The 13,716-nt window shown below is 52.3% G+C and overlaps 2 protein-coding genes across 2 annotated transcripts; one reads left to right on the plus strand and one right to left on the minus strand.

Annotated features, from left to right (window-relative positions):
* Positions 1 to 64: 64 nt before the first annotated feature.
* On the minus strand, positions 65 to 1,117 carry LOC119107686 (phosphopantothenoylcysteine decarboxylase). The gene has a single exon (XM_037231218.1). The coding sequence runs from the start codon at positions 1,101 to 1,103 to the stop codon at positions 477 to 479; it is 627 nt and encodes a 208-aa protein (XP_037087113.1). The 5' UTR covers positions 1,104 to 1,117; the 3' UTR covers positions 65 to 476.
* A 6,932-nt stretch (positions 1,118 to 8,049) lies between these two features.
* On the plus strand, positions 8,050 to 12,894 carry LOC119107930 (PHD and RING finger domain-containing protein 1-like). The gene is made up of 9 exons (XM_037231522.1): positions 8,050 to 8,124; positions 9,442 to 9,548; positions 9,945 to 10,150; positions 10,524 to 10,670; positions 10,854 to 11,021; positions 11,379 to 11,570; positions 11,871 to 12,062; positions 12,430 to 12,519; positions 12,886 to 12,894. Exons 2-9 carry the CDS (start codon positions 9,446 to 9,448, stop codon positions 12,892 to 12,894), a joined length of 1,107 nt encoding a protein of 368 aa, XP_037087417.1. The 5' UTR covers positions 8,050 to 8,124; positions 9,442 to 9,445.
* The last annotated feature ends 822 nt before the right edge of the window (positions 12,895 to 13,716 follow it).

A 13,716-nucleotide genomic window follows, 5' to 3' on the forward strand; every position in this document is an offset into this window, starting at 1 on the left:
GCGCAATGAATCACGTCCACTAAACACCGACATCACCTGGTGAAACTGCACCACAAACGCAACGACCCTCTCAACCCTGTATATCACACCAGTCAGTCGTCTGTTCGCCAGATCGAACTCATAACGAGACTAACAGACCACTGCCAGCTTGCCTAACCTCACAAACCGGCTTCCTCAAACCGTTCGTGATTCACACGCCCGTAGTCACTCAAAGGCTGGAGTAATAATCATGCTGGACCCAAACCAATTGCACATTCAACCTGTGGCATGCAGCTAAATGGTTCTTCCAGCACACCGCACCGGCGGCGATGGCGGCACTATCACTGGGAGTGGTCGCGTACAGCACCACACAGCACAGTCGCCCATGGTGCAACGGCGCCGTGGCCGCGGGCTGCCCGCCGCTGCCGTAGCGGTGACTGCCGTCCACCACCGGTGCCGTGCCGGCGCACCCTCCCTACGCACGTACCCTCGGTCCGCTAGAGACCGCCCGGTCGCTGGTCGCGCTCCCTGAGCAGCTCGAACGCACGACTGCAGATGTCCTCGAGGTGCGCCATGGCGCCGACGCCCGTCTCGCCGCAGATGAGCGTCTTCTCGACAGGCGGCGCCACCGTGTAGCCCCAGCCGGCGAGCGTGGCCAGCTGCGGCGCCGTGGCCGGGTGCAGCCACATCTCGGTATTCATGGCCGGGCAGACGAGCGCCGGCCGGCGGCCGAGGGGCCAGGCGCGCGCCACGCAGGCCACCAGGCCGTCGGCCAATCCGTGCGCCAGCTTGGCCAGCGTGTTGGCACTGAGCGGCGCCACCAGCAGCAGGTCGGCCCACTCACGCAGCGCAATGTGCAGCACAGGGTCGCCGCGCGCACGCCAGGCGGCCCATTCGTCGGCGTCACTCAGGTGCGCCACGCCGTTCGGCAGCTCGGACGGAGAGAAGAAGTGGCGCGCGTGCTCGGTGCTGACCACACGCACGTGCACGGCCCGTCCGCCGTCCGCTGGGCCGGCCTGCAGGCGCCGCGCCAGCTCCGGCACCTTGAGCGAGGCCACGCTGCCCGTGCAGCAGAGCAACACATGCCAGTCTCCGGCGGCAGATTCCGACTCGGCGCCGGCCATTGCCCCACCCAACAGACCAGGTGGGGTCACCACAGCTCCGACCAGACAGCTGAAGCACGCCTAGAAATGAAAAACACAACTACTCTTTGCTGTCATCACTTTTGTTCTGCAGATCCGCGAAGCCCAGTTTCTGCCAGCTCTCGCGGGCCATCAGATCATGGTCCATGCGGCAGCCCAGGTAGTCCTTGGCCTCCACACGGCAGCGTGTGTTGTCATTGTCGTTTCGGCCCAGACAGACCATATACTTCAGCATGAACTTCTTACATTCACCCTCATGGTCTAAGGGAAAGCTGCCTTTGTCTGGTGGTGCCACCTGAAACTTGCTTTGAAAGTTCATAGATCCCATGCTGAAACAGCCATGAAATTCTTGTCAGAATGCTCAGCATGGCTTAGCTCAGCCATTCTGTTGTTTGATGCAAACTGGGAAACTCGTAACTACTGTGCCCTGTTAAACCAAATCATCCAGCGTAATCTTGGCTTGAAACAACTAACTTGCCATTTTTTTCAAAATAAAAATCTGCCAGACCAAAATTAAAGTAAATGACTCACCAAAATAATTTGTGTGCACAACATAACAAACGAACATGACTGGACAGAATCAAGGAACAACCAACAGATATCTGAGACTCAAATGAAGATTTGGCAGCAAGATTGCTACAACAAATGCAGCTCAAACATTTATACCATATTTGTGGGGAGGCATGTGATGATTCTATGGTAATTTTTTACTTGGGTACCTGTATGGCCGACGGAGGGAAGAGCTACGGTAGCTGCAGGATTTCGAGTATTGTCGTGCGGGGCAAAAGCTGTGAGGCATCAGCTAACATTGTGACGTCACTGAAAATGGTTTTGCATCGATCGGGGTCGGGGTTCTTTCGGGCCGACTGAAGGCCATAAGGCTTTTGCTTGTGATATGATGTCACTGGTATTCGGCTGGGTATGTGACGTCACTGGTCGTGAGTGTGTAAGGCTCTTTTGGGTCAACTGAATGCCGTAATGCATCAGCTGGCCATGTGTCGTCACTGGTATTCGATTGAACATCAGGCGCGGCCGGCCTCGTTCCATCTTTACTTTTCATACCTGTCTGCTGCAAGCATTTGCGTGCCGCATAGGGGTTTGACCGAATTACCCCAATGTGTGACGTCCCTAATCATCACTTCATACGAGTGCACTTAGGCCCCACGACCACGGTGTGTCGTGGTCCGCGAAGTATCACCGGATAGCGTGACGTCACTGGTATTCGAATAAATACTGGGTGCAACAGGCCGTGCTTCATTTTTACCTTTGTACTTGTCTGCTGCAAGCATTGGCGTGCTGGATGAAAGCTGCCGAACCACCTGAGTGTGTGACATCACTGGCCATGAGTTCCAACGGTGCTTTTCGGCCAACTGAAGACCACAAGGTGTCAGCTAGCGACGTCACTGCTATACGACTGTAAGACGTCAATGGCCGTGGGTTTCCACGGGCCCTATAGGACCGACGAAATGCCGTTAGGCATCAGCTGGCGATATGACGTCACTGGTATTTGGCTGAACATCAGGCAACAGGTCATGCTCCATTTATACCTTTCGTACATGTCTGCTGCAAGTATTGGCGGATTTTTTGTGCGGCCAACTAAAGACCCTAAAGCATCAGCTAACGATGTGACGTCGCTGGCACTCGACTGTGCGTGTCGCTGGTCATGAGGTTTTACGGCCTCTTTTGGGCCGACGAAAGGTCATACGGCAATGACTGAAGATGTGACGTCACTGGTATTCGAATGAACTTCGGGCGCGACAGACCATGTTCCACCTTTATCTTTGGTACCTGTCCATTGCAAGCATTGCCGTGGAAGGCTCTGCCAAATTACCTGAGTGTGTACGTCACTGGCCATCAATTTGCACACTCTTTTGAGCCTACTATAGGCCATAAGGCATCAGCTGACGATATGATGTCACTGGGTTTCGACTAGACATCATGCGCAACAGGCCATGCTCCATCTAAACCATGTTTCGTCTGTACCTTTCGCACCTATCTACTGCAAGTATTCGCGCGACACAGGGGCTCTGCCGAATTACCTTAGCGTGTGGTGTAACTAGTTATGAGTTAACGCGGGTTTACTCTGGCTGAATGAGGGACATCAAGCATCAGCTGACGATATGACGTCACTGGTATTCGACTAAACTCCAGGCGCGACAGGCCATGTTCTATCTTTACCTTTCGTACCTGTCTCTTGGAAGTATGGGCGTGCTGAATGAAGGCTCTGTCGAGTCTCCTGAGTAAGTAACGTCACTGGTCAAGAGCTTTTTACAGGACCTTTTGTACCCCCAAACGGTATAATGCATCAGCTGATGATATGACGTCACTGGTGTCCGACTTAACATCAGGCGCGACAGGCCATGTTCTATCTTTACCTTTCGTACACGCCTATTACAAGTATTGACGTGCTGAATGAAGGCTCTGTCGAGTCTCCTGGGTGTGTAACGTTACTGGTCATGAGTTTTTTCTGGCTCCTTGGAACCCTCTATAACTCTATAAGGAAACATGCATCAGTTGACGACATGATGTCAATGGTGTTCGACTTAACATGAGGCGTAACAGGTCATGTTCCATCTTTGCCTTTCGTACCTGTTAAGTATTGGTGCGTTAAATGATGGCTCTGCCGAGTCACCTGAGTGTGCGACGTCACTGGTCATGAATTTTTACCAACTATTTTTGGCTGAGCGAAAGCCATAAGGCATCAGCTAACGAAATGACGTCACTGGTAATCCACTGAGTGTGACGTCACTGGTCATGAGCTTTTACGGGCCTTTTTTGGCCGAGTTCAGGTCATTAGGCATCAGATAACGTTATGGCGTCACTTGTATTCGAATTAACATCACTTGCAATAAGCCATGTTTCATCTTTATCTTTCGCACCTGCCTACTGCAAGTATTCGTGCACTACAAAAAGGCTCTGTCGATTCGCCTGAGCGTGTGGTGTAACTGGCCATGAGTTTGTGCAGGTTTACTCGGGCTGACTGACGGACATCAAGCATCAGCTGACGATATGACGTCACTGGTAATCAACTAAACTCCAGACGAATCATCTGAGTGGGTGACGTCGCTGGTCATGAGTTCATACGGATTCACTTGGGCCGCCCAAGGCCACAAAGCAACACCTCCCGTGAAGCATCACAGGATGATATGTCGTCACTGTTATTCGACTTAACATCAGGTCCAACATGCCACGTACTTTCTTTACCTTTTGTACTTGTTTATTAAAGGCACTGACGTGCTGAATGAAGGCTCCGTCGAATCTCCTGAGTGTGTGACGTCACTGGTCACGAGTTTTTTACGGGCTCCTTTGAACCCATTTTAGGTTATAATGCATCAGCTGACGACATGACGTTACTGGTGCTCGACTAAACATCAGGCGCAACAGGTCATGCTCCATATTTGCCTTTCGTACCTGGCTGCTGCAAATATTCGCGTGCTGTATGAAGGCTCCGCCGAATCACCTGAGTATGTGACGTCACTGATCATCAGTTGGTAGGAGGTCACTTGGCCACCTACGGCTACGGAGTTCCGCAGCAGAGGTGGGAGATGCACCATAGTTAAGCACACTAATTTTATTGTGCGCACCATTAAGTAACAACTTCAAACGCAACGGGCTGTTTCAACGACTAAAATTTTGAACCAACGTAAACACAAAACAAAGGTTTTCCCAGCCCACAAACCGACGTATATGCAAAGCTATTCCGCCCGACATCACGGGATGCGCCCCTGAGCAGCTACGGTCCGGAATGCCCTGATGGCTAAATAATAATCAAGGGCGCCGCCTAGCGGCCATAAGTCTGGGCCACAGCCCGAATATCAGTGACGTCATATGGTCAGGTGATGCTTGATGTCCTTCAGTCAGCCCGAGTAAGCCCGCGTAAACTCATGACCAGTTACACCACATGCTCAGGTGATTCGGCAGAGCCTTTATGTAGCGCGCGAATACTTGCAGTATGGAGGTGCGAAAGGCAAAGATGGAACATGACCTGTTGCGCCTGAGATTAAGTCAAATACCACTGATGTCATATCGTCAACTGATGTCTTGTACCCTATAGGTACAAAAAAGCAGCCCGTAAAGAACTCATGACCAGTGACATTACACACTCAGGAGATTTCACAGAGCTTTCCTTAAGCATGTCAATGCTTACAATAGACAGGTACGAAAGGTAAAGACGAACATGGCCTGTCGCGCCTGGTGTTAAGTTGAATACCAGTGACGTCACATCGCCAGATGATGCTTGATGTCCTTCAGTCAGCCCGAGTAAACCCGCGTAAACTCACAACCAGTCACACCACACGCTCAGGTGATTGGGCAGAGCCTTTACGTGGCGCGCGAATACTTGCAGTAGATAGGTGCGGAAGGTAAAGATGGAACATGACATATTGTATCTGATGCTTAATTGAATACCAGTGACGTCATATCGTTACCTGATGCCTAATGGCCTTAAGTCGGCCCAAAAAGGCGCGGGAAAACTCATGACCAATGGCGTCACACACTTAGTGGATTACCAGTGACGACATATCGTTAGATGATGCCTAATGGCTTTCACTCGGCCAACAATAGCCTGTAAAAACTCATGATGACGCACTCAGGTGATTCGGCAGAGCCATCATTAGGCTCGCCACTACTTTAACAGGTGCGAAAGGCAAAGATGGAATATGACATGCTATGCCTGATGTTAAGTCGAACACCAGTGACATCATATCGTCAACTGAAGCATTATACCATATAGGGGGTTGAAAAGAGCCCGTAAGAACTCTTAACCAATGACGTGATATAACACGCGAATGCTTGCAGTAGACAGGTACGAAAGGTAAAGATGGAACATGGCTTGTTGCGCCTGATGTTGAGTCGAATACCAGTGACGTCATATCATCCCGCGACGCTTTACAGGATATGATGCTTTGTTGCATTGGGCTGCCCAAGCGAACCTGTATAAACTCATGACCAGTGACGTCACGCACTCAGATGGTTCAGCATCACCTTGATATAACACGCGAATGCTTGCAGTAAACAGGTACGAAAGGCAAAGATAGAGCATGGCCTGTTGCGCATGACGCCTAGACGAAAACCGGTGACGTCATATGGTCAGCTGATGTGGTATGGCTTACAGTGGGTTCAAAACAGTCTATACAAATTAATGGTTAGTGACGTTACACACTCAGGTAATTCGGCAGACCCTTCCTTCAGCATTCAAATACTTGCAATGGACAGGTACTAAAGGTAAAGATGGAGCATGGCCATGGCCGCCTGAATTGTATTCGGATACCAGTGACGGCACATCTTCAGTTAATGTCGTATGACCTTTCGTCGGCCCAAAAGAGGCCGTAAAATCTGATCACAAGTGACATCACACACAGTTGAATGCCAGTGACGTCACATCATTAGGTTATGCTTTACGGCCCTCAGTTGGCCCCCAAAGATCCATAAAAATGCATGACCAGTGACGTCACACACTCACGTGATTTGGTAGCTTTTATTCATCACGCCAGTGCTTGCAGTAGACAGGTACGAAGCTAAAAATGGACCTTGACGTGTTGCGACCAATATTTAGTCGAATATCACTGACGTCACGATACCCAGTGATATTTCACGGAACATGATACACCGCGGCCGTGGGGCCTAAGTGCACTCGTATCAAGTGATGATTGGTGACGTCACACATTCAGGTGATTCGGTCAAGCTTTTATTCAGCACGCAAATGCTTGCAGCAGACAGGTACGAAAGGTAAAGATGGAATAAGGCCCGTTGCGCCTGATGTTTCATTGAATACCAGCGACGACATATCGTCAGGTGATGCTTTACGGCATTCATTGCACCCAAAAGAGCCCTAAAGCCTCAAAACCAGTGACGTCACATATCCAGTCGAATACCAGTGACATCATATCGCTAGCAAATGCCTTGTAGCCTTCAGTCGGCCCAAAAGAATCCCGATCGATGCAAACCCATTTTCAGTGACGTCACTACGTCGGCTGATACCTAACAGCATTTCTCCATCATGGCAGTACAGGAACCCTGTAGCCAGCGTAGCTCTCTCCCCACCGTCGGCAGTACAGGTACCCAAGTAAAAAAAAGCCGATTCTTCTATCATGACATGCTTATTTATCTTTTATCTTTTCTCGATTAAATATCTTTTATCTTACACTCAATCCTTGAGCTTATCTTTTGTCCTAAGCCATTTTGAGCACCCAAAGTGACAAGCTTATGTCAAGAAAAATGGGCTGACCTTAAGTATGGCATACAGTGTCCCGCTAGTGTACTGCCATGGTTCACACAATAGAGAAGTTCCATAATTTTTTGCATGCTTTTACAAGCCACAACACATGCAAAAGTTTACACGCATAAACAACGGAGCAAGCAGGGGAACACGGCCCGCAAGACACAAATGATTACTAGACAGAGTCGAAACCTAAAATCGCATTTCTAGTACCTTGACGCCGCCTTGCGCAACCCCACCTCAGTCTATTCACGAGACTGATCCCACTGATACTAACCGCCGCCGTTATTAGATGCCGCAGTCGGCTGTTGCGTGTTTCTTTTAAGGTGTGATTTTTTATTTATCACGGAAGTGGTGTCATAAAGCATAAAACAAAAAACTTTGAAAAAAAAACTTTAAAAAGCGGTTTAGAAACACTAGTGAATCAACTGTCGAGCTAACACTATTAAGTGAAGCTTTACTAAGCCCTTTACTGCGAGAAACACTTATATTTTCTTACGCTTATATCTACTTATTGAGTTTTGGTTAGATTTAAAATACATATTTTTGGCTTGTATCTTTGATTTTTTGCTCACTTAAAACTTCTGATTGCTGTTAAAAATGTGGACAAAGACTAGCGCTGATAGCACCCAAGTACCAACAGCAGCTGACCGCTAATTTTATTTCATTTGTACCTGAGATTAATCTTAGACGAAAGTGGAGGGTGGTGAGGGGCGATTGGGCTGGCAAGTAATATCAGGACGTTTGTGGATGCTGATGATAGTAGAGAGTAGCATTAGTTGCTAGGTATGCCCTGAAATGAAGACAATAATGTTACTTATGTTCCGACGTTAATACTTTTTTGCTGCCTTTTCCCTGTAGAATTCGCCGGTGTTTTGCCCCTTCGTTGCTGCGCCATTACTGTATCAAAGAGTCTGTTCAGGAGAAAGTCTGGTGGTTCACAATTGTGTCTGTTGTAAATGAATTTGGGCCTACAAAATTGTTGTTGATGATCTTGTAGATGGGCTACTAAACATATTAAATCTTGTCATCATGCAACCAGGAGTGCCATTTATCCTAGCATGTGTTGGCAGCAGGCCAATGATGTTCTGTGCTGCATGATGTTATGTAGAATCTCTATAGGATGCATGTGGTATGACAAGTTTTCTGTTCAGGTTTTTGTAAATTTTATGACAATGACTATACATATGGGACACTAGCAGTTGTGTTCACACACAGTATGTGTTCCTAAGAATGGTAATTGCCAATCATGTTGTTTTAATATAGTACACATTTTCTTTACCTCATATTGATCCTGGGCTTGCAAATTGACCCAATTATGAATTGACTTGTTCATTGTGGATGTCTCTCTGGTACTGTTGATGAAGTGACCATAAAGAGATGTGCACCCAGCGAAGTTCCTGTGTAGCATCACTTAAAACCTGTCTTCTGGGTTCAGGTGAATGTTAAAAGATATAAGAAGGTATAGAGTATGATATTACAAGTAGCATTGACAGCATGAGCTCATTATTATTAAGCTCACTGTTAACACATCCTGAGTGCTGCAGGCCAGTTTGCACAGAGAAGGAGGCTCAAATGAATATAATATCTCAGACTTGTCCACAGTCCAAACATGTCTCCATGCCCTTTAACCAGGCCCAAAGGCCTGAGTCATAGGGCCCAGCTTTTCCTCCTTCCTCTATGGCCAATATTTCTGATGTGAGCACACAGCTCCTTTGATTGCTTGATAGGTGTTTGCTGAGCTTTGGATCCCCTCCCATTACAGGGAAGGAAGGGAAAGTTCAGCATATAGGACCATTGGAATGGGCAGTTAATGTTCTGCTAGTTACATCATGTTGATTGTTGATATACTATTGTTGATCATTGATATACTATTAATTATGTGTATATAATGCAATTAGTCCACAAATTATAGTTGATATTTAACTGGCACCATGGGCCTCCCATAATTTGTTGTATTAATGATTCATTTCAACCTGTAAGCTTTACACACAAGATCTAGCATAAAGAGATGAAGTAATGGTATCCTGTTTCACATCACATCTGTATGTAACATTATCACCTATTCACAGATCATCCCTAAGAAGGCCTATTTTTTTTCAGGAAAATGGCAGATGAAGGGTCTGACTCTGGTGTGGGAGGAGTGCAAAAGAATTTAAACAATGTGATTGAATCTTCAGACAATGAATCTGAAGAATCTGGCAGTGATGGTATGTCACATTGTGCTGAAAATGTTTTGAAAGGCTAATGAGGACTACATTCTTCTTTTACAACACTTATGTAATGGTGAATAAATGAAGACACTTAGAGTGCTGCAACCACATGTTCTGCTCAGCAGTAGCTTGTGATTTCAGTGAGCACAGGATTCTTTTTTTGGGTGGAAAATAGGGCACTTGCTCAACCAGAATATGGTTTATAGTCATACCACATTTCACTGTTGCCATTTCATTTGTTTCATGTGTGTGTGCACATTGACACCCATGCACCATATATGACTGTTGGTATCAGTTGTAATCACCATCATCAACAGTCATGTGCCAGAGGTGAAATGGTCTGTGACTTGTGACTTTATGTGAGCAGTAAACCCACATGTGTCCACTCTGCAGCCTCAGAGAGTGATGACGGCGGGGAAGAGAGCGGCAATGAGAGCTCGGGCAGCGGTAGCGACGCCGGCTCGGACAGCTCGTCGGGCAGCGCTGGCACCGCCGATGTCTGCCCCATCTGCCTCTCGCGCTTCAGGGGGCAGGAAGTTGGCAACCCAGAGTCTTGCGACCACAACTTCTGTCTGGATCACATCCTGGAGTGGGCCAAGGCATGGCGAAAAATTTGTCCTCCAGCATAACATTTTTGGATGTGTTTTGACAGCTTAGCTCATTAGTCAGTTTACTAGTTAAAATAAGATATTGAATTTTACAAGTGTGGCGAAAATTGTCCGCATTTACTGAACATTAGTGCATGCATGATGTGTCCATGTATGAGCATGATACACACCATTTTGGAGGGAGCATGAGCACCCCCACCTATCCATATTTATGACTTGCAATAATATGTGTGGAACTGATTGTTGGTTAGATATATCTGTAAGTGACAAAAATAAGAACACCGAGATCGGTATCAGTTACGGCAAGAATCTCGTCGGGCGTTCGCGATCACACGTGTGACATGATGGCGTGGTTATCTTTCAGAACGTGAACACGTGCCCAGTGGACCGGCAGCCGTTCTCGCTGGTGCTGGTCCGCAAGACGCCGGGCGGCAAGATCGTGCGCCAGGTGACCGTCGACAAGCGGGACATGCTGGAGGAGGCACAGGAGGACGATCCTGTCTATTGCGAGGTACTCGCCGGACGTCTCAAATAAGACGGCTCTGCTCTGCAGCAAACTCGTTACATACTATGGCGGGTCAGTACACGGCGGAGGGATGTCACTGATACCACAGAGGCGCCACGTGACCGGCGGCGCCTCTACCGTGACGTCGCAGTCACCCCGGCCGTCGGACTGACCGTCGGCCCGCGTCAGGTGTGCGGCCGCTGCGATCGGGAGGACCGGCTGCTGCTGTGCGACGGCTGCGACGCCGGCTACCACCTGGACTGTCTGGAGCCGCCGCTGGACGCCGTGCCGGTCGACGAGTGGTTCTGCCCCGAGTGCGCCCCGCTCCGAGCCGACCCGCGCCTGCTGGCCGCAGAGGTCAGTGGCTGCTGGACTGCGGTCCGGCCAGATGCGGTCCCTGCCGCGGCCTGACACGGTCCCGGTCCCGACTCGGTACAGTCCCGGTCCCGGCCAGGCATGGTCCTGTCCCGACGTAGCACGGTGCCGGCCCGACAATTGTCTGGTCCTGACCCGGCCTGGCACAGATTTGGGATGTTCAGGACTTTAGGCAGCAGGAGAACGCACCACCCGAGCAAGTGTGCTAATTGTCATTCCTGTCCATGGGCGGGGACTGTAGCCCGAGAGGTCGGGATGTCCGGTAGTTCTGCTAGTGCGGTGCGACCCATGAAGAGCTGCAGGCCTACTACATGTGTTAGCATGCCAATGTATCTGCAGGTGGGTGTGACCCAGGAGGAGGTGCTGGACCTACTGGATGACCCGGACTATGACTCTGAGCTCCCTCTGCTGCGGGCCGGCCCCCGCCTGCTCCGCTCGGTCCGGCCGGTGGCTCGCACCAGGCTCAGCGAGCGGATCGCCTCCCGCCTGCCGCGCAGCCGAGGCGCCACTGCCACCACCACTGCCTCTGCCGTACGTAGGGCGCGCTGCGGTCGGGGCCACCTCTGTACCACTGTTCTGCTCTACAGGCTTAGACTTCTTTGTGCCACTAGTACAGCGTGCTTTGCTATTTTGTACGATGTATTCTGCTTGCATGAGCTTGTGTTATATGTTGACATCATGAAGTGTTGTCTGTGTGACGCGTGCTTTACCACGGGACGACGGATGGATTTTCATCAAGGGTGGTGTTCACCTAGTGTCTCCGGCCGTGCGGTGGTGGTGAGAGCGCGGCGGGTGTAAGGGCGGTCCGGCTGACCTGGCGTGCCATCTTAGGGGAGCGGTCTCCCGTCCACCTCCAGCGGCCGGGGCCGCGGCCGGAGCGGCTCCACGGCACCCCGGGCCGCCGCCACCAAGCGGAAGAGGAAGACGAAGAAAAAGGTCTCACGCTCCAAGTCCACCCGCGGTCGGGGCAAGACCAAAACGCGCCGCAAGAAAAAGAAAGCTGGTCGGAAAAAGACAAAAGCGGTGAGAGAAATCATAGGGCTGCAGAAGCACGCTGCTTGCAGCTTAACGGAATGAATTGGTACCAGAGTGAGGGGAGGAAGGGGGCATAAAGCAATTGTCTTTCTGCTGGTTACAGCAACACAATTTGGCGACACGTTACTGTAAGCTGCTTTACCATAGTTATGTGGGCATCGCTATTTGACATGTAACATGCGAACCGAGGACGTGTTGCCATACCTCGACTTCCCGTTTCCCCTTTCTCTATCGAGATGAGACCGGTCCACCCCGTGAACCACCAGCACCCCTGGTGAACGTGACGCCGGTCGCGCGTGGCCTGCTGTCGGCCGCACCCTGCCACTAACCGGTGCGCTGGTCTCTGCGTCGACAGAGGCGCGCCCCGGCCGAGCCCGACCCGTACGAGCGCACGCGCGAGAGCCTGCGCCGCCTGCTGGCCATCCGGCGCATGAAGCCCGGCCAGGTGCGTGACGGCCGTCTATACCTCAACTGCTCGAAATGTCATGCGGTGGAAGCGTTTCGATTTTTGTGTTGTTGGTACCTGGACGTGTCGAATTTTTGCCGTGCTAGATCCCGCTTGACTTTAACACAGTCACGTGGGTTCAGCCACCCAAGTAGCACAATCGCTGGCTACAGGTTGGCTGTGTTGGTGCCTTGTGTGACGACGTTTGTGGTCGTGCGGGCAGATGGCGCCACCTGTGATGCGCGCCGGTCGAGCGGAGCGGGGCGGTCCGGGCGCCGGCGCCGGCGGCCCGCGGTACGGGGACGGCCTACCCACTCTGCACCTGTTCGGACGGCGTGACGACCTGCTCCACCTGAGCGGCGCCAGCGACTCTGACGAGCAGGGCTCGACAACGGCGGCGGCGCGGCGGCGGCCGCTCTCGCGCGCCGAGATCGTGGCGCGGCTGAAGCGTCGGGCGCGGCCGACAGTGCCGCCCTGCCCGCCGCCAGCCGCCCGTCCGGTCGGCGGCGACGTGCTGCACTCGATCCTGGCGTCTCAGTCGCTGCTGCACGCGCGCGGCGCTGACGTGGCCATCGAACGGGACGGCCGGCTGCTGGTGCGGTCCGCCCCCGGCCGGCCGCAGGGCGGCGCGACCACCACGTCCGCGCCGCCGCCGCCGCCGCCGCCTGTCACCGGCTGGACGGCCGGCGGCGGCCTGGCGGGCGGCGACCCGACCTCCGGCGCCGCGGTCCCGGCCGGCGGTGGCAACGGGTCACCTTCCGCCCGTTCGCCGGCCGCGAGCGAGAGTGATCCGCGCGGCGCCGAGGCCTACGCCAGCTACCTCCGGCACTCTTCGAGCGGCAGCGGCAGCGGCTCGCCGGCGGACGGCGCCGGCCCTGCCGCGCCCGTGATCAGCCAGCCGTGCGGAGCCGACGCGCGGCTTCGGCCGGGCGCCCAGAAGGCGGCCAAGGAGGACGAGACGGACCTTTACAGCGACATTGAGCTGCCGGGGGTGGCCCCGCCGGCCGACTCGGACGAGTGCGACAGCGCCGGCGAGTGGCCGGCGGCCGGACCGGCGGCATTGCCCGGCCGACCCCCAGCGCCGGCCGCGCGCTCGGCCGCCAGCGACGCCTCGTCGGACGCGTCCCTGGAGATCGACGACCGGCCGGCGGCGTCGCCGCCCGAGCCGCGGCCCGGCAGCGGGCCGACACTGCCGGC

Source organism: Pollicipes pollicipes, unplaced genomic scaffold (genome assembly GCF_011947565.3).
Source record: "Pollicipes pollicipes isolate AB1234 unplaced genomic scaffold, Ppol_2.1 Scaffold_6686;HRSCAF=7923_pilon_pilon_pilon, whole genome shotgun sequence".
Taxonomy (NCBI): domain Eukaryota; kingdom Metazoa; phylum Arthropoda; class Thecostraca; order Pollicipedomorpha; family Pollicipedidae; genus Pollicipes; species Pollicipes pollicipes.